The sequence below is a fragment of the Eremomyces bilateralis genome, assembly GCF_010015585.1.
Source record: "Eremomyces bilateralis CBS 781.70 unplaced genomic scaffold P152scaffold_2, whole genome shotgun sequence".
Lineage (NCBI taxonomy): Eukaryota > Fungi > Ascomycota > Dothideomycetes > Eremomycetales > Eremomycetaceae > Eremomyces > Eremomyces bilateralis.
The window spans coordinates 954,075-976,519 of NW_022985068.1; the positions used below are offsets into that span (position 1 = coordinate 954,075).

The window sequence follows — 22,445 nt, forward strand, 5'->3', positions numbered from 1 at the left end:
GAGGACTTGGAAGAATAGGGCAAGGATTGGATATGCACATCTGCTCCTCGAGATGTACCTGAAGAATATGGCGATTTGCCATAATAAAAGGAAAGTCTTTCACCTTTGCGCCTGTTTCGAACCAACGGAGACCATAATCGACACTAAGAATTAGCATCTTACACCTGGATCATGCTTCGGCATGCGCTCGAAGGAGGCAATCCCTGGCGAAAAGGCATCGTACGAATCTGTCGATCACTCATCGTCGTCCCACTCTATTTCGAGCGAAGAGGAGCCCCTCAGACAGCCAGGAAACCACGGTGCTCACTCGGTCACTCCCTAGGCTGAATGCCATGGAGCGCGGCTATGCGGGCATGCGGCCACCTGATGGTAAATAATACCTGGATTGAAATGATTAAGCGAAGGCCCTGCGTTGACGCATCGAAGAAGCCATATGCGCCTCGGAATGCTACACAAGGCACTCTTTGAAGTTTATTCCATCGCATGATTCTGGGGTCTGGATAACACTTGATGACACTGTGGAGAACTGGAGCGGTGCCGTCCGTGGCGCTTCATTGCAGATTTGCTAGCATGGAATACGGTCCTGCCGGTTTCCCTTTCCTATTTCGTTAACCCAGGTCCCTGGAAAGAGACGCGAAGTGGAAACGGGAAATGGCAGAATCCTCGATCATCCTTTAGATAACTCATAATCCTTTCGGCCATTTTTCGGTCATCCTTTAGCAATGGGCTAGAAAGCAATGGGAAAGTTCCATCGGAGCATGATCGTATTTCCGCTGGAGGCCTGTATTAGATTATCAAAAAAGCCACGGTAACACTGGATTCCACGAAAATTGACGACGCGCTGCGGAGGATCAAAGACTTCAAGACTTGGCTAAAAAGGTGAAATTACAGAAATGGTGAAATTGTTGGTGCCCGGTGCCGTCGTAGTGCCTCACTGTGCATGGTTCCAGAATCCCACCAGACCACCACCCGCTGCACAGCCATCCGCTAATCCTAAGAATAGATCCTACCCCAGCGCTATCAGAACTTGGATTCCAGACATATTCACCCCCATGTATCACATGACTCGGCCGATTCTGATTTCTGAGTGTCGGATACGGAATACTCGGATGGGGTAATTACCGTATAGGCGTATAATACCCGGAATTGGTTTCAAGCTTTTGAAGGGAGGTGTGGGGGAATGCTGAATTACCTGGGAAGGGAGCATATTCTCCACCAGGCACCATGACCTGCCAGTAGTCACCGTCCAAAACTCCGTATGATACGTCCATTGCTTATTATCGCCACTGCCTGGTTGTCGATGTGACATACCTGTGCGGCTCTAATGTCGGGTGGTTCGTGAGGAGCTCTAGTTTCGGGCGTAAGGAGTAAGGGGCAGATCACAGATGTCTTCCGACCACATCTCTTGGCCGTACAGTATGTATCTTCCTCAGCCCGTCAGCCGTATCAGCATTTGAGGCTACTCAGCTCGAGATATTGGAAGCAGTGTGATTGCAACCTGCCATATCTAACCTAGACTGACGCTCACCGTAAGAGCGAAAGGGCGAAAAATAGATTATGACAATTTTAGAGCATTGAAGATCAAAGCTGTACTACTAATATTCAATATCTCGTGAGACCAACCGCCCGGATTACCAACCGTCAATCTGAGTGATCTTGACACCAAGGCCACCTCGAGGCCTCAGCACCACGCTGCCCGATGCGGGAATAAGTTTGTATGCCGGATCCTTGAACCGCATTTCAAACCTTCCAAACCACGCCGCCATGACACAAGCGAATTCCGCTCGGGAAAAGTCCTTCCCAATGCAGCTGCGCGGTCCGTGGATGAACGACATGAACGCATAATTGCTTTCCGCTCCGCCCGTGTTGGCCCGCCCCGGTCCCATCCACCGGTCCGGATTGAACTCGGCCGCATCGTCGCCCCATAAATGCTTGCTCTGGTTGATCGCCGCGGACGGGATCACGATCTGCGTCCCCTTCGGGATGAACGTCCCCAGGATGGTCGTGTCCCTGACCGAGATCCGACCCGTCGCAGGGACGGGACTGAGCAAGCGTAGGGTTTCATTGCAGATCGCGTTTAAATAGGGCAGATGGTCGATCTGGGTCGACGTGATCCCTACGTCCTCGGAAAGCGGGGGAAGCTGGCTTCGGATCTCGTCTCTCAATCGAGATTGAAGTTCTGGCTTCTTGCAAAGAGAATAGACCGCGAGTGTCAGCGCGTTAGCCGTCGTTTCGTGGCCAGCGGCGAGGAAGGTCATGAGCTGGTCCGCAAGGTTATCGTCCGAGAAGCCACCCGACTCCATCGCAATGGAAAGAATATCAAGATCAGTGGGGCCACCCTTCGCAATATTGACTTTCTTTTCCTCTATGAGCTGCTGAGATATCCGTCGAACCACCTTCGCTGCCCGAGATACAACGTTCTCGGTCGGGATGATATACCGAAGAGGCGTTCTCTTGATCCGGTTGAGAATTGCCACAATGACCTTAGTCTTTCCGGACTGGCTAAACACAGCGGAGTAGGTTCGGCTCAGTTCATTTTCCGGATCCAAAATGGCATTGAAATCGTGGCCCATACCAGCAATTCCAATGATATCAAGAGTGCACAGGCTCGCCCATTCATTGATCATTTGAAATTGAGGGCTATCCTTCCCAGGAAGCTGAGAAGCATTGATGGCTGTGGTTATCGCCTCTGTACACTGCTTTGCTTTGCCCCAGAACGTAGGGTAGAGATCTTTCACGTGGCGGAATGAGAAAGCTGGAGATAAAAGTTTCCTTTGCCGCTGCTGAAGTTAGATGCCTGCCAATCCTATGACAATGACTTGGTGGCCTGCATAAATGGCTTACCTTATGTTCGTCTCCTTCTGCGATGAGGATGCCATTCCCCAACAGAACCGAAAGGATAGCACGGGCGATTCCAGGCTTTTCCCAATCATAATTCTTGGTGACGAGAACCTCTTTCAGTGCCGCCGGGTTGGTAACCAGGACCGTTTCGGAGTTGAACGACATCCGGAAACGGACCAATCCCTCGTTTGGGATTTCGTTGACCCATTTGGATGTCAATTCGGTGTCGGGCTTCCGAAGCAAGTTCCAGAACTGGCCCATAAGGAAGGCATTGTCCTGAGATCCTGAGCATCCATATATTTACTACGGCGCGCGCTCACATACCTTTGGTTCTGGCAGATGTCTTAAGGGACTGACCAAGTGGGGATATATGAGGACTCCGTATATGAACACAAGCGTAAATTGGACGCTATATAGCCAGACAAACGACGCGATCAAGGATTGAACCGGCCAAAAACCAGGAACAACGTTGGTAACGACATAGGAACCAAGAGCACTGGTCAAGGATAATGGAACCACGACATTCAGGAGCGATCCCACCGAGCGTAGCCCAATTATAGAGGACATGATGCTGATGCTATGGATATTTCATAGGAGAAGAAAGGATGTCCACCGCGTTACCGTGGTGCCGTGGTGCCGTGAAGGTTATAAGATGTTCTGGAGAGAGCAGGCTGCCGAATTGCTCGATGTTGTCGCAATCCAACCCGTATCATGATTTGACTTTTCTTGCGCATGATTGGCTTGATGGCTTCACCTCAAACATGAGATGCATGCACGTGAGAGCCTCGGCTCGCCTCCCTGAGGTTGTTCCTACATGAGGTGGAGAAATCGGTGACGGGCATTCGGGAAATGAGGTATCGGAGCGATTCCGCCGATATACCACCGGCCGGGATGATCCCGAATTCCTGCACAACCTGAACTCTGAAGCCAATGACATGGGGGTGCTATTCTAATATCTAGAAGGTTGACGGTAACGCTATGGATATGGATCAGGTCAGAATTCAGATGCTGATGATTGACCTGGAGACTGGATTATAGAGGGGCGGGGCCGTTGACTCGGAAATGTTTGCCGGGTCTTGCATTCGGCTAAACTTCCCCAGACTATCGGGTAAACAGGTTCTACTTCTACTTCGTCGAATTTGATATCAAAAACAGAACTTCCCTCGAGAATGCTATTGAGACACTGGACACCTTGAACGGCCAGTTGGTGCTCATCACACAACCATGGCCTCCCCATCCGTCGAACCGTCCGACATCCCCATCCCCACCGGTTCTGACTCCGCCTGCTTCACCCACATCTCCAATCAAATCGCCCTCCGCGTTCCCCTCTCCCCCATCTACCACCTCCTCCTCTCCCCGCCCGCCCTCCGCCTCGTCCATGCCTCGCCCGGCCTGATCCGCGCGCACCTCATCCTCGGCCCTCAGCACCTCAATGCCGGCGGCTCCCTCCACGGCTCCGCCAGCGCGACCATCGTCGACTGGGCCGGCGGCATGGCGATCGCATCGTGGGATCTGCGGTCCGGCACCGGGGTCAGTGCGGATATCCATGTCAATTATATCGGCGGGGCGCGGGAGGGAGAGACGGTGGAGATCGAAGGGCGGGCGGAGAAGGTGGGTGGGGGGTTGGCGTTTACGAGCGTCAGGATTGCGAAGGTGCGGGAGAGGGGGGAGGTCGGGCCATTGGTCATCACGGCGACACACACGAAGTATGTGAGAGGGACGGCGCCGGTGAGGAAAGATGTGGCGAGTGTGGAACCCTCGGCTTAGCCCTTGGGTGTTCGTGGGTGTCTTTTTTCGATCAAGGCTCACCCTTCGGCCTTGTTGTAGGGCCATTCCTGGCGTCCGGAAGGCTTGTGGACGCATAACCAACCTGCTATCCCCTTCGCCCTCGGCATGTCGAATGGATAAATACATAGACTCGCGATTGGTGCTAGATAAACTTCCTTCTGTACTTTAGAAACCTTTGCATGAACCCCAAAGCAGTTCTGCGGTGGTGCTTAAGAGGGATACACGGGCGACAATGTCAAGTCCGCACGATTCATAAAACGATACTCTTTCCATTATCATTCCCTCTTCAATATCATACAAACGTGCTGGTACCTCACACGCATTGAACACAACGGGTCCGTGTATAGGCCGCAAGTGGGCTATGTGCGCCGATTCAGGCCGACGCTCAGCACCGGTGACTCCAGCAGACCACACAGTGCCAATCACTGGGTCACGGCTCTCAAAGCTTGCAACATTACCCCAAAAACCAACCCTCTAGCAACCTTGTCGATCATTAGACTGTCGAATACTCGACTCACAGCCTCTTTGGTAGCGGCCAAGCCCATGACACCCGTTAATGCCGCCGGCATGCCCCTCGCCTCCAGCAATTTCCTCGCCTTCTCTCTCAGTTTCCGCTTTTCGTCCTCATTTAACGGCGGCGGCCATGCGGCCAGCTCCTCCTCGGTCGGCAGGCTGTTCTCCCGGAGCTTGCGAATGTGGGTTGCGATGCCGGCGTCCGAGGTGTTGGATTCGATGACGGTGGACTGGACGAGCTGGCGGATGGAGTCCACTTGCGGATTGCCCGGCCGAAGGAGGAAGGACTTGGCGGCACTCAGAAGGGTACGTCGGAGCGTCCACGCCGAAGAGAGGGAGTAGAAGCTGGTGATCATGGCGAAGACTAGTTCAATGGTCATTTGTGTTTCTTGCTCCGACAAGGGGACGGATTTCTTCTGAGGAATGTCGGTTCGTGGCTTGGCGCTGGAATCCGCGACATCATCTTCTGGACCCAATGTTGACTGCTTGGACAGAGAAGGTGACTGAGGTCGAGGCGGTTTGGGTGGTGGTGATTCGTATTCTTCAGTGATATTATAATCGTCCGGGATGGCCGATGGTGGCGGTGGAAGAGTAAGGATCTGATCGCCTCCCAGTATTGGAGTGGCGCCGTCCATACTCTGCCGCACGGAGGACCTGCCGCTGTTGGTCTGGCTTGAAACCGGTGGTCGTGATCGTGCCGAAGTGGCAGAGCGAGGCGCGACACTGCCTTCGGTAGGATAACTGGATTTGCGCTCCATTGGAGGTTCTGGGCCCGGTTGCGTATCGATGATCTTGCGCCCAGTCGATGCCGCCATTTTGGTCAAGGAATCCTCGCTCTTCCGACCGCCTTGGGAGATGTAGACACTCGCTTCAGAGCGAGGACTGGAGATGGGGGACGAGGTGCTCTGTCTAGCTGAACCCGGTGGTTGGCTGGAGATAGATGTAGAGCTCCGTTTGGATGGGTGACCTCCAGTAAACACCCCTGTTACGCCGCCCAGGAGAGCCTTTCCTCCTCCTGCGACCTCTTTGGGCGCCTTCGTAAGTGCATCTATCATTCCTTTCCCCATGGTCTCAAAAGCTGCTGGACTGGGCCAGCCGAGGCCAGCAAATTTGGTCTGGCTTCCGGCACGGCTCAGAGCTTGGTCCTTCTCCAAGAATCGTTTCATCCCATCGCTTTCGGCAAGCGATCGAAATCGGACCGCGTCCGTGAGATACCGTTCCAAAGATTCACGGAGTTGCGCCTTCGTCCTGCCTTTCCAAGTCGGTAGCTGAGCATGCGCCTGTGAAAACTCAGGAACGCCGGAGATTACTGATATTCTTTTGATAACCTCGTGAAGGTTCTCAAAATCGGCGTATTTTCTTATGATCATCCATCCTGGATAGTGCGAGGTCCGTGGCTCGATTTGTATTAAGTAGTCTGCTGTTGGTTTCGTCTTCAATGCAAGTCTAGATTCGCGATCTCCGGCGACAGAATCATCAAATATCGTGACGATAGCTTCATGCAATGTTAATGGAGCTGGTTGAGCTTTGGCACGCTCGGGAGAAGATGCTAAAGCTGTAGGAACTTGGTTCGGAATGAGTTGATCGAAACTCGTAAAAGCTGCTTTGGATGTGTCGACGATGGACTCGGAGGATGAATTCGCGTGAACAGGTGGATCGACAGATTGTCTTGATTCCGACATGGTCGTCAGGTCATGCGAGCCGCTTTGAGAAGAGGTCGGTGTTACAACAGCTTGTTCATTGCTTTCAGATGCATCATCAAATGAGGACGCGATGGATGCGGACATTGAGTGGCCGTTCGAGTCTTTGGGCCGCTGCGGAAGGGGTGGCGAGATTTTCTCATCAGGGTTGCTGGTAGAAGTGGTGTTCGTCTGAGAGGTTTTCTGCGATTGGTCTTGCTCTTCCCGTGCCCTTCGGGCGTCCTCCTCCTGGATCATCTGTGTCAACCTTTGTGCCTCCTGCATAGCGTCGTCCATAGCTTCTTGGGCTCTGCTGACTACCCGCCGATGGTTTGCCCGCTGCTCATGTTGTTTCTTCTTCATTTCTACGGTCTGAGATTCTTGAGGTGAGGTGATATCACCAGGCCGTGCCGACTCCGCCGCTTCTTGAACAACATCATTCAAAGGACTCTCCAGCTCCTTCATAGACTCGGGCTGCCCTTCCTCAAGCAGGTACACAATCCAACCATTAATAAAGTCTTCGGTGGAACACTTTTGGACTGTGACCTCCAGTATTAATTTGGCCAAGACTTCGCGCAGAAATGTCTTGACTGGTCTGCAATTAAAGGACTTTGGATCTAGATAGCATTCGAGGATGTCTTCGGCTACGATGTCGAGTTTTCGTCCCTGTGACTCCGTATCGATCAAATTTGCCAAGTTACTGGTCGGTTTGAGTTCGAGGTAGGTTTCGATGGCTTCTAACGTTGAGCTGTTCGGACATGCTGATACAGCAGCCATCAGCTCTTCGAGATAGACAACGACGATCGAGGAGGAGTTCGTGAGGAAGTTCAGGAAGGTATCTTCAGGTCGTTTGCGCCAGAGATGGGTCGACATGGAATTGATGAAAGCCACCAGCGTCTGCTCACATGATGCAGGAAACGACTCTTCCTTCGGAAGAATCGGGGAGTACCACCATCTAATAGAGTCAGTCACGCTATCTCGTCGGGGGATTTCCGGGGCCATACTTCACGTAGTCCCGTACCACAGCATCTGTGAACTCGGTCAGAGCAGCGGATGTCTCCGGCCTGAAACTCGAATAATCGAGTCGGGTCCCTGAAAGGAGTTGCAAGTCTGCCATAGACTGCGAAGGCTTCTCCGCATCTTCATCTCCTTTCCGGTCCCTGCGCCATTCCAGCACTCGTTGAGCGACGTCGAGAGCCACCTCTCGCCGCCTCTTTTCCTCGCTGGCCGCATCTTTTGATATATCCAAACCACGGATCGTTCCATCCCATGTGGCATGTAGTGCGACGCCTCCAACTACCCCGATCAGCACCAAGCCCACACGTCCTAGAATAAAGTAGGTCGTTGCACTAAGGCCGACGAGGCACGCGCCGAGAGTCTCATTGGATGCGGTGGACAGAAACTCCAAGGCTCGGTCTGCAATCGAAAGTGCGGTGATGCGCAAAGAGGGTAAAGGTTCGGTGAGTGCGGCGTCCTCTCCTTTGATCTCCTCCGATGGAGAACCGTCAGGAGTCTTCCTGCCGGAGGTCCCGGTCTCCGGACTATCGCTCATGTTGGAAGGGATAAAATGGCATGAGGGGGCCTTGTCGCTTGATCGATGAGGCTGCTACCCATCCATCGTCTATCCAAAAGTTGGAGGATTCGTAACAATAGTAATGGACACCAGACTGTTTCACGGTGTGATATTGAGGCGGTTCTGACGGGCGGTACGGACCACACCGTTGCCAAGCTCGAACAGTTGAATCTTAGTTTCTAACGGAGGAGATACATCAGCTCAACGGCGCCAACATCGACCTGTAGGCAAATATTCTCCTTTAAAGTGATAAGAGCTCTCCTGATAAAACAATGTTATAGCAAAGATGCCTTAGGATTCGATGTGTATGCTGAACGCTGATTTCATGGGAACAACTTCTCTGTTCTATCCCTGGATCATGCCCTGGATGGTATGTGGAGCCGCATCACGTGCATCGAGTCCTTAAATGAACTTGAATTGAGAACTGAACCCGGTCACTGGGATAAATCTTGCGCTCCAAGATACCTCCGCAAGTTCCCAGCCATGAATGTACGAAAATGAGCAGGATCCTAAACTCCTGATCAAGAAATCATTGCGATCCAGGTATCCAACGTCGGAATGTCGTTATGCAAATTGAACGTGCGAGAAAGAGGGTGAAAGAGGTCGTGATGGTTCTTCTCACAGCAGTATCAGGATACCGTTACCTCAACACTCACTGGAAGTGCATCATGGATCTCAATAGTTGTCCAAATCCTCACTCTTCCATATACTGGGCAACTCTATACTTTTGGATCCTAGCTCCTCGACGCAGTTGATAGTCCAAGGTATGGTATGTAGCCTCTGGGGTTACGCGTGAGGAAGTCCAAATTCCTACACTAACAAGTAACAACTGGGCATTTGCAGGCTTGACGGTGGAGATATTCCTCCTCTTCCTAGCCTTTCCATGTGAAAATAAGCAGTCAAGGTCCAAGGGGAAACTGGAGAAGCCGTTCTAGCTTTACCCAGTGATAGAATGAAGTGAAGTCACCCTGACTCAAGTCCCTGCCATGTGAATCCCGAGTTCCCAACGGATCTGACACTGACTTGGGGTCTCCCAGTCGATCTCCCAAGACCCGGGGGCCAGGAGGCCAGGACTCCAGGGGTTCCGCCCCCAACGGACAGGAGGAGTGGAGGCCTTATTCCGTATTCCGTACAAGTTCTACTACTACTTATCAGGCCATCAAGGTTCCCGACTCCCTACCCCATGCTTTTTGCCATTGTATTCCAATTCCGGAAAGTCGTCGAGCCTCCGAAACTTCAACGTTGACAACATCTACAGGCCAATCAGGGAAGTTCCTTGGGTTGAATCTCACGATTCATATGTTTGGCACGTGAACATTGGACAATCTGGTCTGGTCTGGTCGCCGTCGTCGTCTGTCGGGTGGCTGGCCAGGACCATGGCGTTGGGTTTCCGGATGCGTGTCCTAGGAGACGGAAGTACATGACTCAACTGCAGTCTGCAGGGCTTGACTTGAGAACATCGAACGGGCAATGGGGAACTAGAAATGGCTGGGCGGTTGGTGGGCTGGGGAAGGGAAGCGGTGGGACGGGAGCGGAAAGTTTAGTGCGATTGTCCATGTGGGCTCCACAGTGGAAGTATGTCTGATTAGGATAAACCATTACTCATGAAAGGAGAAATTGATAGGATTGGCGGGCCGTCAAATAAATCGAGTCAGGCCAGACCATGTTCCTCGACATCATAGCATGGCACTTGGAAGCATTGCCGTGACAAGGGTGTTTGTAGACTTGATGTTTACATAGTACGCCTTTTACGGAGTCCATTACGTAGTATGGAACAGTGAGATATCAGATGTTCAAGGGAATATGGATCCTGTCGCGATACGCGATAATAGGTGGTGTAGCGAAACAATCAAGACCGTGGACTTCTAGGACCACCTAAAAGCTACTCGGTCATGTGAGGACTTACTCTATATAGTTCCCAGATCCGATTACAATTTCGTGCCCCCTTCGATTCTCGGCCCTGCTACCAATCGATTCTCGACCCTCTCCAACCTCCACTTCCCATTCCTCACCCACTCCACACACCTCCTCCACGGCCCCTCTGTCATACCGCCCCCAGCAACCCTCCTAATCACCCCATCCCCATCTGCCTCTCTCCCATCATATACCTCCTTCACCAGCTCTTGCAGCATCCAAACCGCATGGGGGATAACCGCTCTCTTCCCTCTTGCCACCAGCCCCTCTGTCCCACTCCTCAACTCAAACGCCTGCCATCCCACCGCCCTGGGCAACTCCACCCAGCCCTTCCGCGCCTCAAACGGCTTCCCCTTTCCGCCCTCCAGAAACCTCGAAACTTGCTCGCAGCTCTCCGCCAACAGCGGCAGATAATCTCCAAGCCATAGCTCCAAAAGCGGCACCAGCGTCTCCGGCAGCTCTGTATCCTCCGGCACACTCGCATACTCGTTCACCCATTCCCCCTTCTCGTCCAGCGTGACCACCCCGCCGTGCGCCGACCCCGCGCGTCCCATCCCGCCGACCCGCTCGATCCATTCAAACACCAACGGCGCTTGCGTCTTGAGGATGAACCCCGGGACCGGGTTGCGAGAGAGGTGCGCGTAGAACGGCGCGTACACCGCGAAGTCCGCTAGCGAGATGCGGTCCCCGAGGAGGAACCGATGGTAAGCGAGATGTGTTGAGAGCAGCGCGAGGGTGTGCAAGAACTGCTGGCGGATCGCGGGCGCGGTGGTGTCGGTGATGCCGAGATTCGGGAGCACCAGCGGAAAGTTCGTCCATCCCTGCTGGTCCGCGCCCATCTTGGCTGCCATGGTCGCCTTCTTCCCGCCCAAGATCGTGTCCCCGAGCTCTGTCATGATCCACTCCCGCTGCTGGTCCAGCACGTCCTTCTGGCCCATCCAGAACCGCCCTTGGATGTTCAGCCACTGGTCCGCCAGCAGTTCCACCCACGCGGCGGTAAACGCCAGCGCGGACGAGGACACGGGTATCACGCTGTGCTTCAGGTCCCGGTGGTGCTCTTCAAGGTATCGGATCATTCCGCGGGTGTCTTGAATCGCCTTGGGGACACTGCGGGCTTGGGAGCGGGGGAGGATGAGGATCGGGATGAAGTTGGTGCGGGTGAGGGGGCGGATGACTTCGGCATAGACACGCTGGGAGGCGAGGGCCTGGACGAAGGGGATGCCTTTCCATTGGAGGTAGGCGCGAATTCTGGTGGGAAGGTTAGTGAAGCAAATTTGGGGGGAGTACTACTCCGTACTTGGCTGCGAAATAGCTTAGCTCGGAGCCGACGAGGACGTAGGTGTTTTCGTCGACGGCACTCATGGCTGGATACTGTTCGCGGTCTGCAACTTCTCTAGGTAAGATGCGGGATTTAGGTTCTGTGCTGTTCTCTCTTCTCTCCGGGATCCTTGGCTAATGTGACTATTTGCGAGAACCCCGTTGATCGCCTCATTCCCAAAGTCCTCAGAGCATAGAACCGATAGTTCTGTATAGTCCAGTATAAGTAGCAGCATTGGCCCATTGTAGTGGAACTGGGGAGAAGCTGTACGGAGTAGATTGGTCGTGCATGAACCGAGGCGATTCTGGGTGTCACTTCCACCAATCATGCGTTCGACCGCGTTTGGTTTCAGTATCCTTTATTTTGACTGAGTAGCGGTACCAGGCTTCGGTCTTTCGAGGTAGTTACTCAACGCGCTCATGACGACCATTTAGTGGTCAGTCCGTCCCCGTTGCTGAGGGCATGAGCTCTGCTGCGCGGAGCATACAGGGCGACTAGTATCTCCGCTTGTTCGACTTGACCGGTTCTAATGTAGTGTCAGTCCTAAGGAAGAGAAGTGGCATGAATTGAGCACAAGTCAGTGAAGTCATGTCATTTGAATGATTGCCAGTATGAACGATACCAATCGTGTCTCGCACGTACATGTGCCGCGCAACTGAACCGCTGAATACTGGACCCCAGCCAGGATTATTGACTCGGTCCATCGGCCGGATGCAGGAGTGGCTGACTTTTGCATGAAGTGAAACTAGGGTCCCACGTGTAAAGCCACGGAAATCGGTGATTGCTGAATGCTGACATGCGATCATCATGTCCCTAGCTAAAAGTTTGCTTGCTGTAATTGAGCTTAGAGCGGGATAGCGAGTGCAACCGGTCAGCGGCATCACTATGCAAATCGCTTACTCATTGTCTCCTTCTTTTAGGTCTGCCCATAAAATAGCGGTCTCAAATGGAACTCCGCGGTGATGGACCTTTACTATGTCCTGAGTACTCTTTGCTGATCTCCACTTCTCCAGGGCAGTGACGGACACTAATAGAGGTACCCCAACGTGGAAATTCATGGTTGACAGTTGATAGTTGTGAGTTGACAATTGACATATGACATTCGTGAAAACCTGCGTGTGGGGAAGATAGAAAATCTCCATTAATCTTCGGGCCCCAAACTCTGATCGTTTAGGGAAGCTGCATAGTGCATACGAACCCGAGAGGACCGTTGCATTGACATGGTACTAGTTACTACGCGATAAACTCAAAATAGCCAGGGACAACGTGGAAGATCGGGATGGATGGTTATCGGTGCTTCCACCAATCTTCTAGAAATTGACAAAGCTCGCTCCGTAATTTGGATGTTTGAGAATATCGTCCAGGATCCTTGCGACTGTCGCGCTGCGGACCTGCTGCTGCACCGCCTCGGGAGTTGACGCGACGGCGAGGCTCACCATTCGCGATAATTTCGGATTAATGGGGCCGAGGACCATGACTTGGAGACTGGAGTGCACCGAGTGTCAAGCATTGACTGCATTCACAAACTTTCCTACTTCCCAGCCTCCCCCAAATGAGGTGGTTTGGCAACTGTACAATGTAAATGATGGTTTTAGGGAGGAAAGTGCGTGAATTGCCATGGTCCGAGGTAGGTTCGTTTGTGTTGTAAGCTCCATGATTTATCTCGTGAGAACCACAGCTTAATACATACGTACGGTAAGTCAATATGAGACAGTTTCACCACGCAAATGACGGCATATCTAAGACGAGAGAAATGGAAATTTTGACGACCGAATGCAGTAAAGTGTACGAGCTGAGAGAAACTAGCCTTCCACTGATTTGAAACCCAACCAGATCTCACCGACGTGGGAGACATGTATATTGCGTGGGAATGTAGGATGTGGGATGACCGAAAAAGCAAAACAACGATCAGGATAGGAGATTCATTCCCACGGACTTGGGACAGCGACTCGGCATTCATGAGGCTGAGATGGTCTTCAGTGGAGCGAATAAGCCGGATGGCCCTTCAACGATCCGACTCTCTGGGTGATGGCGGTTTGCGGGTGGGAACTGGGAAGGTCGCATTAGTAGCGGCAGAGATATGGAGACTGCAGTGGAGAGTCAGGATCATGATTCGTTTAGTTCGTATGGAATCAAAGGCTGGCTTGATGGTTTTATCCCCAAAGTCCAAGGGGGTGAACGCCGTTTCTCGGGGAGCCGTTCCCCGTTGCTGTCCGGTGCGTATCCGCTTCCGTTTCTCGTTCCACCAACGTTCCTAAACGGTTCTCGAATCTCGAATTTGATACCAGGGCAACAATTCTAGGACAGACTCGTGGCTCAGGCTCTCTGTTTCACTCTCAAATCGTCAAATGGAACTCCACCATTCCCCCGTTTCACGAAGATCAGCAGCCGCGCTACCGATATTGGGTGTGTCCAGGCAACCAGAGAGTGTCAAAACTCCAAACTTTCGAAACTTTAGGGGTATTTTGACTTTTGAGAATCTAACTGTGTTGGACAAGGGTGCGATGTATTTCCTGGGGTTGGTTACAGTGTCAGAAAGACGAACAGGTCGTGTCAGAGGGATAGAAAATCTAAGGATGACTGCTGGCATCACTACCGTCCCTATACCTTGGTGCCAGGGCCGACTGTATGTTTGTACTAGCTGTCAAGTTGTACTGAAGCCTGAATGAAGTCAATTGCAGACAATATTAAAAAGCCACGGGCCAGTGATCTCAGGCAAGCAACAAAAGCTCTCCTGGGATTAGTGGCTGGCGCCTGGATGCAGTGGCGAGTAGGGGTTCTGACTCCTCAATCCTCGATCGGCATCTTACCCAACACACGTTGCAAAATTGCAACAAAATATGCCTCTCCGTTCCCGAAACCTTACTAACCTGCTTCGATGGCTTTAACCTGCTTCGGTGGCTCTAACCTGCTTCGGTGGCTCTGCTCAACTACTTTCTCCCAGCTCCGTCTTGGCAGTGCCCGAAGGTTTGATTAGGCTGGTGCCACTTTGCAAGGGCTCCAGGAGGATCAGTGGAAACTGGAAAGGTGAGTAATATTATGGAGTCTGGAGTAAGCTTCGTGCCGGTTGGGAGAAGCCGATAAACCGTCTCGCTGATCATCGAAATGGAGGAATTCTCTCCAAAAGGCAATAGAAAAAGTCTCTAGAGTTTGAAGGACGGTGTGGCAGTTGGCACAGGTGGCAGGCAAACATGCGACAGGCGGCAATAATGAATTCATGCTTTCACCGAGAGCTATTTCAAAGTCTGATAGGTGTGCATGCCTATTCGGCTATTTCTGAACGTTGTTCCATAGGAGCAGTGATTCAGTAGCATACGCAAGCTTTAAAGTGTCGTTGGAGGAACAGCTGCACGTTGCATGGCCAGTAGAAACCCGGATTCTGGGATATCTCGTGTGGCGGGATTTACGCGTTTTCTGGGTAATTGATAGGGGGAGACAGGCGCTGTCACAATCCCGCAATACTGTAATACCCATTGCTGCGAGCCTGGAGTAGGACTTAGGGGTACTAGATAGAGTCATTCATATCGTTTGTGGTAGACAAAATTGATTGGTGGTACCTACCGTCTACATGTACCGGTACTCAACGACGTGAATTGGATACCTGTATTCGCCAGTACCACTTACCAAGGTACTATTTCAACCTGATCTGAACTCCAGGGCATTTCTAGCTCCTGGCATTTCCTTCATATCAGACTTTACCTTACCTAAATAGCTGGTGATAAAGAACTACTATATACCCCGGATGCGGCATCTATCAGCTTTATGCGTGGAAGGCTTCTAGCGCGGACGGCGAATATGGGCCGGGCTGCAGCGCTGCAGGTACGCGGAACCCAAGAAACGGAATCACAGGGGCCATCCCTTTCCGTGGGACGCAGATTGGCGCGTTTTGCTGATTTCCGTTAAGGCGTGAACAGCCTCGCTCCTTTTGACTTTCATATCCCAGTCCCCGGCCAATGTACTGACCGGCGTACTGGCCACTCTCTGGCCTCCCGGCTCCCCTTGCCCGGCCCAATGCTCCGAAAAAACGAATCGCTCTGGCTCGGATTGACTTTTGTCTTTCACACGAGTGCCCTGGAAGTTGAAACATCCCTCTCCTGCAACGCGGACGTCATGGACCAGTAGCCACATGCGGGAGACGGCGACGGGCCCCCCCCCAAAAAAACGCGTCCAATGATACCGGTGGCATGCTCCGGCGATGCAAGGGCTGCGTAAAGAAAAAAAGAAGGCCTGATCCCAATCTCCCCGGCCGTCTCTGTTCGATTCAGCGCAAGGGTTAAACTGATCCTTGCTATTCCTCGTTGGTTACGGGATTCGCACTGACAATCACAACGAGTCGCAAAAGTAGTCCCATAATAATTTGACAGACTGTAACGCGGTGCAGAGACATGTCTTTGTCCTTTTGAGAGATCCTTTCCTTTGCCTTGAATCGTAAAGTGCCATGACCGTCCCACGCTTGAACGCTTGTGCGATTAAGGGGCATCTCATTTACGACTGCGCTCATTCATAGCGTTTTTGCACACACATAAGACGAGAATGCCCTGCCGACTGTCGCCGTCATGTTCACTTTTATTTTCCCTTCTCCCTTCCTTCGAATTTCCGTTCCGTCAGATCTGATCGCTCATTTCACCAGTCTTTCATCGGCCTTTTCTGAAGTGCCTATAGCCTCCTTACAGTTGTGAGCCACGCTGCCTACGAAGCTCCCTTTCTTCCTGATATGCATATGCACATGTCCTGGCTTTATCACCACGTCTCCAAAATAAGTTGTCCGACATAACATCCAGCATTTTTTGGACAGACTGCTTTTCGTTTAAAGTGTCTCATCTTCTCACTTCTTTCTTCTCCTACCTCACAACAAAAAACATACTCCGCATCTGACCCCCCTCAATTTCCGTCCTGCGAACATCACTGCCTTTGATTCGGTCGGCTGCACAAGTGAGTCAGACATGTATTCTCGGCACTTAACCAATGTCACTAATCAGAGTAGTTCTACTGCCAACCTTGCAATCCAGTGTCATCATGATTCTGAGAGAGACCGAAATGCACAACATGGGCCGAGGTGCCTATGACACTACGGGAACTCCGAAGCCGCCACCACCGCCGCCCAAAAGGAGATGAATCGCATGGTCCCCTCCATTCGCTGATTGGTGTCGGATATCACAAACCACACCAGACAGAGCTCTTTTGCAGGCGCCCACAAGCGCTGGAAAAGTTATGAGATGCGGGACGCGCCATTGCATGGTAGCCTGCAGGATGACTCGACCATCCTGGTATGTTTGATTCCCAGTCATATGTTTCCCAGTGAGCGATTCCGCCCTGCGACTTGCTTTTCATCAAGTCTGCAGAAAACTATGTGTGCAGTTGCGATCCCGACGTCCCAAATGGGATGGGATGTCGTTGCATATGTCCAATCCGGTCTATTCAACCAGATCGGATATCAAGGCAGCGAGGCTGGAACGCCGAGAATCACGACAATATTTTGCGATCTATTATTATTGATAGAATCCGGAGCTGACATTTCCATAGTTGTCCTCTCACAGTCCACACACCTTCCTCACATGCAGTACCTAACCTCATTCCGCGATCCCTGCCCTTCACGATACTGCCCCCTCCACCAAAACAACCGACGACAAAAGCAACCCCGATCTGTTTCCATTAGTCTACGGCCGGCTAAAACTCATTATCCGGCGACCTGTTTGATTTCCTGCCCCTTGGCCCTTAGCGATCTGTAATACCTGCCTGGCTTCTTTTCCGATTGAGCGAGCGATTGCTACCTTCTGTTTCGAATTCGGGTTGCTTCCCGATCGATCGCATCCACCTTTGTACGATACGAACGCCGTCCTGCAACATCACACGCTCGAACACTCGACACACTAATACCCCATTATCTTCTGTCCTTCCTGTTTCAATACTCCTCTGGAAACCCAAAATCCCTCGGCAAATCGACCCGCATTGCGTCACTCGCCCGCTCTCTTACTCGATTGGAAAGCATACCGGATTGGGTTTTCTGGCGTTGAGTTGGCGAACATTAGACATCGCTGGGTTGCACTAGCTGGCTTTTCGGGATACCCTCTACTTGTTTTCCTTCTGACTTGTCTTTCTTTGGCTGGTTTTTCGGGTTGGTTTTTCGAACATCAGATAGAATTAGGCCTTCAGTGGCGTACAGTCGGCCTCGCGGCCCCCTATGTACGACTTCGGAGTTTGAATGACTTTCTTTGGGTTTGGGCTGCAAAAACGGAACAGGATTATGTACAGCATGTCCGCAAGGGATAGGAACGAATGCCTGTCGCATTCGGGGTACTGTTTGCTTTTCGGTGCTTGGGTTTTCGGATGTAAATATGTCATCCACGTCTGCGATTAGCACGGTCAGCTTGAATCGTATGCTACAACACTGCTCAGTGTCCTTACCACAATCAAGCGCTAATACATTTCACATTGTACCTTGCAGTCCTTCGCTGCATCGCCTCTCGTTCCTTGTGATGATTTGTGCATATCCCTTTGCTTCTTTGTCTGCAATATGTCCTTTCTTGATGCTTCGCCCCACTCAGGAAAAACAAATGATATTTGGTCACTGCGCACCCACCCTTACGGCCAACTACCGCATCTTCAACCAATCCCGTTTTCCGGATCTTTCACGAACGACTGCTCTCCCAGCAGGAACTGACAGGTAGCCTAGACGCAGCAGGCTGTTTTCGGCACTTCGCAAACCGCCAGTCCCGTGTGGCGGCACAGCGTTGCACGAACCCCCCTTCGGTACCAGATTCCGCAATTTGCCATCGATCGGATCGCTCGATTGCCTCGTATGTTCAACAATAAGCTCTGTACACGCCGTGTCACCGTGGATGCAAACGCCACCACCTACCAAGCGAACCCCAAGTCCCCGAATGCATGGGACCTGTCACAATTGACCTGTTTTCCTCTGTTGGTCAGTGGTCCGACCGGGCATTGTCTGTCGTCGACGGAAAGATTCATGAATTCACCACATGTCGTGCAGCGGACCGTTACCTCATACCTGCTTCCCGGTACGGAATAAGGAAGTATAGGGGAATTCGTTCTGCGTATCCACATCTACCCATCAAGGAGTAATGCCAAAAATATATTTGAGCCGGGCAGCTTTCCGTGCCACGTTTGCCGGCTAGCGCTAGTGCTTGAAGAGTTGCACATCAAACATCAAATGACAAATGGGATGAGTCGGACTATTGGGGTAATATGTACATATCGAAAGGGATAATAGTCAGCAAACTAGGATTGTAATACCGGAGGACGCAACGATGGCATCTGGTTCTTCAATATCATATACCTATACTAATGGGATATATGTGCATTCTATGAGATTAACTTGGGTTGAATCCCTCCACTGTGGTATAACCACAAACTGCCTTGGTCACCATGAGGAATTCCTAGACGTATTTCGTCTTTGGACCATAATGTATCGGGTGCTGCTAATATGAGTGGCAGGCCTAGGCTTTGGTGGCTTAGATGTAAGTTGCTATTCTAGATTCGACCGTAATTAGTGTAGAAGCACAGCAGCATAGAAACACTGAATTCGGGAAACTTATGATGTACAAGTCTTCCCTTGCCATAACATTCACTCAGGTAGCTATCCGAGATACTTTGGTCTCTACAGACGTCAGCCATCCATCGTTTCATAGATTCTCCGACACTTAGCCCGGAGATTGCTTCGAAATTATACCCCATTGAACCACCTTTACCGGGGGCGCACATCCAGCTCAATCTCGTCGTCCCCTTCAGCATGAACCCGGAAACTGGTCCTCCGGCTCCCTCCCTTCGCAATCTGTTTCTCCGGCGCATCCCCGAGCTGCTCCTTTCGCGACCCAGCTTCCCCCCTCTCCGCCTCATCCCCATCCTGAATCGGGCTGTTCGATCCGCTTGTGCTCCTGTCCGGTCCATCCATAGCCGGAAACTGGGTGAGCGCATTGGCACTTCCGTGCTGGCCACCCACGCTCTCCATAGTGAAGGGGCTCGCCGTCGGTGCATCGAGGATAGCTAGCTCTTCGGAGGCAAACCACCTGGGTAGCAGCCAGACGCGTGCGGGAATGAGGATTATAATGAAGATGGGGAAGCCGATGGCTGCGATCGTTTGCGTGATGGCGAAGGTCGCGCCGAAGCCGATCAGCTGTATCGCGACGAAATACCAAATGGCCGATTGCCGGCGGATGCGGCGGAGTGGCTCGGTCTTGGGGACCAATGACCTGTCGCGGAAGAGATAGAGGATTTTTGTGGTGATGCCGTTGGCTTCAAGAGCTTGGATGCCCATTACGAAGAAGAGTCCGGCCAAGACCGCTTGTGGAATCAGGTGAATGACCACAAGGAGAGGGCCGGTCATGGTGCCGAGTGTCAGCAGGCCTTGCGCGAGGTTGGACAATCGTTGCTCGACCACATGGCTGGTTATGCGGCGGGCGTGGCCTTTGGATTCCGATTCATCAGTGTCGGCCACCATTTGAGTTACGCAAAGCGAATTCGTATGGAACGGCGCCTGTGGAATGAGGCCATTTGGGAAGGGAATTCCAAGGAGTCCGGCGACGCCTGTGGTGATTCCAAGGAGGAAAATGTCCCAGTGAAATCCTGCTGGCTTGCGCAACGGGAATTCTGTTCCCTGTGCAATGAGTGAAGACACTATTCATAAGTCAGAGTGATGTTCTTGCCCATTCTCCCGTATGTGATCACTCGCCGTTATGGTCAAACCAAAATAGGATGGTGAGTAGGACTCCAAATGGGAGCGCAATGAATACGTCCCCTACTGATACCCCACCCCAGAAGTGTACGAGCCAGCCCCGATCCGTTGTTGGGAAGAACGCCTTACTGGTGGGTAAGGTCAAGAGCTCGATATCCCTCATCTTGCCGATGTGCACGAAGCCAGTGAAGAAAATTACCGTCAATGGCGTGCCATAGTCCTCGATGAACTTCCGCACATGTCGTTGGAAGAGGGTGCTTTCCCCTATCACACCGCAGCCGTAGGCAACCATCAACACCATCAGTGCTATTGCAATAGATAAGTATGCCGAAGCATCACCCGCCTCCCACTGACGAGTAAGGACTTGAATGCCCTTCTGGAGATATATGAAGGCGACGTAGAATCCAAAGATGTCGCACGGGAACCTTGTCACATATTTCAGACTATTGCAGGAGTTCGAGATCGCCAAAAACCAATGCATGAGCATTGCCCATCTACCGGTCTGTTAGAGTATTCTTCCAATACCTCGGTTTTGTACCTACAATCCAATCCAGCACATGAAGGAGAAATAGTTAGTTCCTCGAGGAGTAATTATGTCATACACCGTATAATTAAATACAGTGATAGGACCTTGGCCGTATAATTAGGACCATTCTCGTTTTGGGTGTAGAAGAGTCCTACCAGTTACACCGACGATGACGAGGGGTTGAGCCGCCAGAAGTGCAAATACTACTGCACCAAGGACAGAAGCAAGTAGAACTTCGTTGACTCCAAAGCTCATGTTGGTTTTTGCGAACATATCCAAGGAGAATGCCAGGGCAGGCAAGATGCTGGGAGCGGTATTAGTGTCCGTTCGGTCTTTTCTGGATTGACTTGTCTATGGAGATCGTGGCACTCCATCCAAAGACTGTCGGGAGTAGACAAGACGTCAGGTTATCATAGCGTCGCTGATAGCACAGGGTTCTGCAGAATTGTCGGGATGGGAGGAAGAATGTATTAAAAATGAGGTTATCAAGCGGTGGGCAGTCATGAACATACTTCGCAAAATACATGTATACTGTCGCGGGAATGACCCGGTAATCATACGCATGAGTCCAGTCACTGAGATAGAACGGCAGGCGCCTCTTCAGATCATTCTTCATGCCCTGAAACCAATGAATCCTCCACCAGGCATCTCCCCCATTGGCGTTGTTTGAATCCGGATCGGCATGGTGCGGCCGATCGTCGGCAGAAGCATGTCGCAACGAGGAGTGCAAAAACGGGACTTTTGTCTTCCATTTCGCAGCTCGTCGATTCGGGCGGATACCGGTCGTGATGTGCGGCGAGCTTGCGCCAGGAAGGTTATACGGCTCGGCGGATTGGGACATGGCGAACGGAATCTACACCAAGGATGAAGTCAATCTTGCCAATGTCACAGCGCGTCTAAGCACGGAAAAGGACCAATGAGCGCATGCGAATCGGGCGCTATGTAACGTCGACACAGAGCAAAGGACGATCTCTCCGGACAAAGAGAATGGGTAGGTCTTGTTGGAGACAGTGGAAGTCGGAAGACCAGGCGGTCCATTTAAGGTCAAGTAGTGTCCGTCTAGTCAAAACTTTTGCGGAGTGAGACTATAACATGAATTCGACAACCTGCAGGCGTTCTGGCGAACTGGCGAAATCGGGGGAGACTAGAGAGGAGGTGCAGCCAATTGCGTCATTTTTTCGATAGACCGGGGCCAACACGATCCTTGACCTATGTTTTTCAACAGCAGCGGCATTTAATAACTCGAAATGGATTATTCCCATAAAGAGAAGACTGTAGATGGTGGCGGCAAATGAGCTCTTCTCATCATTATTGAGCATCATCGTCGTACGGAATAGTTTAGGACGTAAGGGCGAATCCGTGGAACGGGAAGTTATCAAATTGGTCAAGAACCCTTCAACACCTGTTGGTGCCTTATGGCCTGAGGCGAACAGATTACATATACATAGGTAGTTATTGTTTCTCCCAGCAGGAGGAGCTCATGTCAACTCTGCAACTCTGTAGACTCCCTACAACATCCCTTGTCATATTCTTGTTGGCCGATTCAACTGCCTTTCTTTGGAGTCAAGCATAGATATCCTTTTGAGTTCGGGTCATCTCCT

General features: G+C 51.8%; 7 protein-coding genes across 7 annotated transcripts; 1 reads left to right on the top strand and 6 right to left on the bottom strand.

Moving 5' to 3' along the window:
- Nucleotides 1-1,136: 1,136 nt before the first annotated feature.
- On the bottom strand, nt 1,137-3,821 carry P152DRAFT_409146 (cytochrome P450). The gene is made up of 3 exons (XM_033676937.1): nt 3,166-3,821; nt 2,845-3,117; nt 1,137-2,780 (listed from the first exon to the last, which is right to left on the bottom strand). The coding sequence occupies exons 1-3, from the start codon at nt 3,406-3,408 to the stop codon at nt 1,632-1,634; spliced, it is 1,665 nt and encodes a 554-aa protein (XP_033537969.1). The 5' UTR covers nt 3,409-3,821; the 3' UTR covers nt 1,137-1,631.
- Nucleotides 3,772-4,927, top strand: P152DRAFT_409149 (Thioesterase/thiol ester dehydrase-isomerase). The gene has a single exon (XM_033676938.1). It carries the CDS (start codon nt 4,066-4,068, stop codon nt 4,606-4,608), a length of 543 nt encoding a protein of 180 aa, XP_033537970.1. The 5' UTR covers nt 3,772-4,065; the 3' UTR covers nt 4,609-4,927.
- On the bottom strand, nt 4,904-8,666 carry P152DRAFT_119627 (uncharacterized protein). Its single transcript, XM_033673692.1, has 2 exons — nt 7,826-8,666; nt 4,904-7,776 (listed from the first exon to the last, which is right to left on the bottom strand). The coding sequence occupies exons 1-2, from the start codon at nt 8,371-8,373 to the stop codon at nt 5,052-5,054; spliced, it is 3,273 nt and encodes a 1,090-aa protein (XP_033537971.1). The 5' UTR covers nt 8,374-8,666; the 3' UTR covers nt 4,904-5,051.
- Nucleotides 8,667-10,157: 1,491 nt separating this feature from the next.
- On the bottom strand, nt 10,158-11,926 carry P152DRAFT_119776 (uncharacterized protein). Its single transcript, XM_033673694.1, has 3 exons — nt 11,897-11,926; nt 11,606-11,833; nt 10,158-11,556 (listed from the first exon to the last, which is right to left on the bottom strand). The coding sequence occupies exons 2-3, from the start codon at nt 11,668-11,670 to the stop codon at nt 10,323-10,325; spliced, it is 1,299 nt and encodes a 432-aa protein (XP_033537972.1). The 5' UTR covers nt 11,671-11,833; nt 11,897-11,926; the 3' UTR covers nt 10,158-10,322.
- A 117-nt stretch (nt 11,927-12,043) lies between these two features.
- P152DRAFT_446008 (uncharacterized protein) lies at nt 12,044-12,684 on the bottom strand (the record flags this gene model as incomplete). The annotated part of the gene is made up of 3 exons (XM_033677891.1): nt 12,044-12,152; nt 12,269-12,469; nt 12,527-12,684. 3 exons carry the CDS (start codon nt 12,682-12,684, stop codon nt 12,044-12,046), a joined length of 468 nt encoding a protein of 155 aa, XP_033537973.1.
- Nucleotides 12,685-14,812: 2,128 nt separating this feature from the next.
- Nucleotides 14,813-15,238, bottom strand: P152DRAFT_119809 (uncharacterized protein). The gene has a single exon (XM_033673695.1). It carries the CDS (start codon nt 15,143-15,145, stop codon nt 14,897-14,899), a length of 249 nt encoding a protein of 82 aa, XP_033537974.1. The 5' UTR covers nt 15,146-15,238; the 3' UTR covers nt 14,813-14,896.
- Nucleotides 15,239-19,057: 3,819 nt separating this feature from the next.
- On the bottom strand, nt 19,058-21,906 carry P152DRAFT_454609 (uncharacterized protein). The gene is made up of 5 exons (XM_033678618.1): nt 21,357-21,906; nt 21,000-21,148; nt 20,861-20,948; nt 20,316-20,812; nt 19,058-20,260 (listed from the first exon to the last, which is right to left on the bottom strand). The coding sequence occupies exons 1-5, from the start codon at nt 21,683-21,685 to the stop codon at nt 19,332-19,334; spliced, it is 1,992 nt and encodes a 663-aa protein (XP_033537975.1). The 5' UTR covers nt 21,686-21,906; the 3' UTR covers nt 19,058-19,331.
- Between the last annotated feature and the right edge of the window lie 539 nt (nt 21,907-22,445).

Coding starts and splice junctions, on each gene's coding strand:
- P152DRAFT_119776 (XM_033673694.1), bottom strand. CDS start 11,670: ATGAGTGCCGTCGACGAAAACACCTACGTCCTCGTCGGCTCCGAGCTA. Junction 11,557..11,605: donor CTAAGCTATTTCGCAGCCAA/GTACGGAGTAGT, acceptor CCTTCCCACCAG/AATTCGCGCCTACCTCCAAT.
- P152DRAFT_119809 (XM_033673695.1), bottom strand. CDS start 15,145: ATGACTCTATCTAGTACCCCTAAGTCCTACTCCAGGCTCGCAGCAATG.
- P152DRAFT_409146 (XM_033676937.1), bottom strand. CDS start 3,408: ATGTCCTCTATAATTGGGCTACGCTCGGTGGGATCGCTCCTGAATGTC. Junction 3,118..3,165: donor GACATCTGCCAGAACCAAAG/GTATGTGAGCGC, acceptor TCAGGATCTCAG/GACAATGCCTTCCTTATGGG. Junction 2,781..2,844: donor CAGAAGGAGACGAACATAAG/GTAAGCCATTTA, acceptor TAACTTCAGCAG/CGGCAAAGGAAACTTTTATC.
- P152DRAFT_409149 (XM_033676938.1), top strand. CDS start 4,066: ATGGCCTCCCCATCCGTCGAACCGTCCGACATCCCCATCCCCACCGGT.
- P152DRAFT_454609 (XM_033678618.1), bottom strand. CDS start 21,685: ATGTCCCAATCCGCCGAGCCGTATAACCTTCCTGGCGCAAGCTCGCCG. Junction 20,949..20,999: donor CGTCATCGTCGGTGTAACTG/GTAGGACTCTTC, acceptor TATACGGCCAAG/GTCCTATCACTGTATTTAAT. Junction 20,813..20,860: donor TTCATGTGCTGGATTGGATT/GTAGGTACAAAA, acceptor ACAGACCGGTAG/ATGGGCAATGCTCATGCATT.
- P152DRAFT_119627 (XM_033673692.1), bottom strand. CDS start 8,373: ATGAGCGATAGTCCGGAGACCGGGACCTCCGGCAGGAAGACTCCTGAC. Junction 7,777..7,825: donor GTGGTACGGGACTACGTGAA/GTATGGCCCCGG, acceptor TGACTCTATTAG/ATGGTGGTACTCCCCGATTC.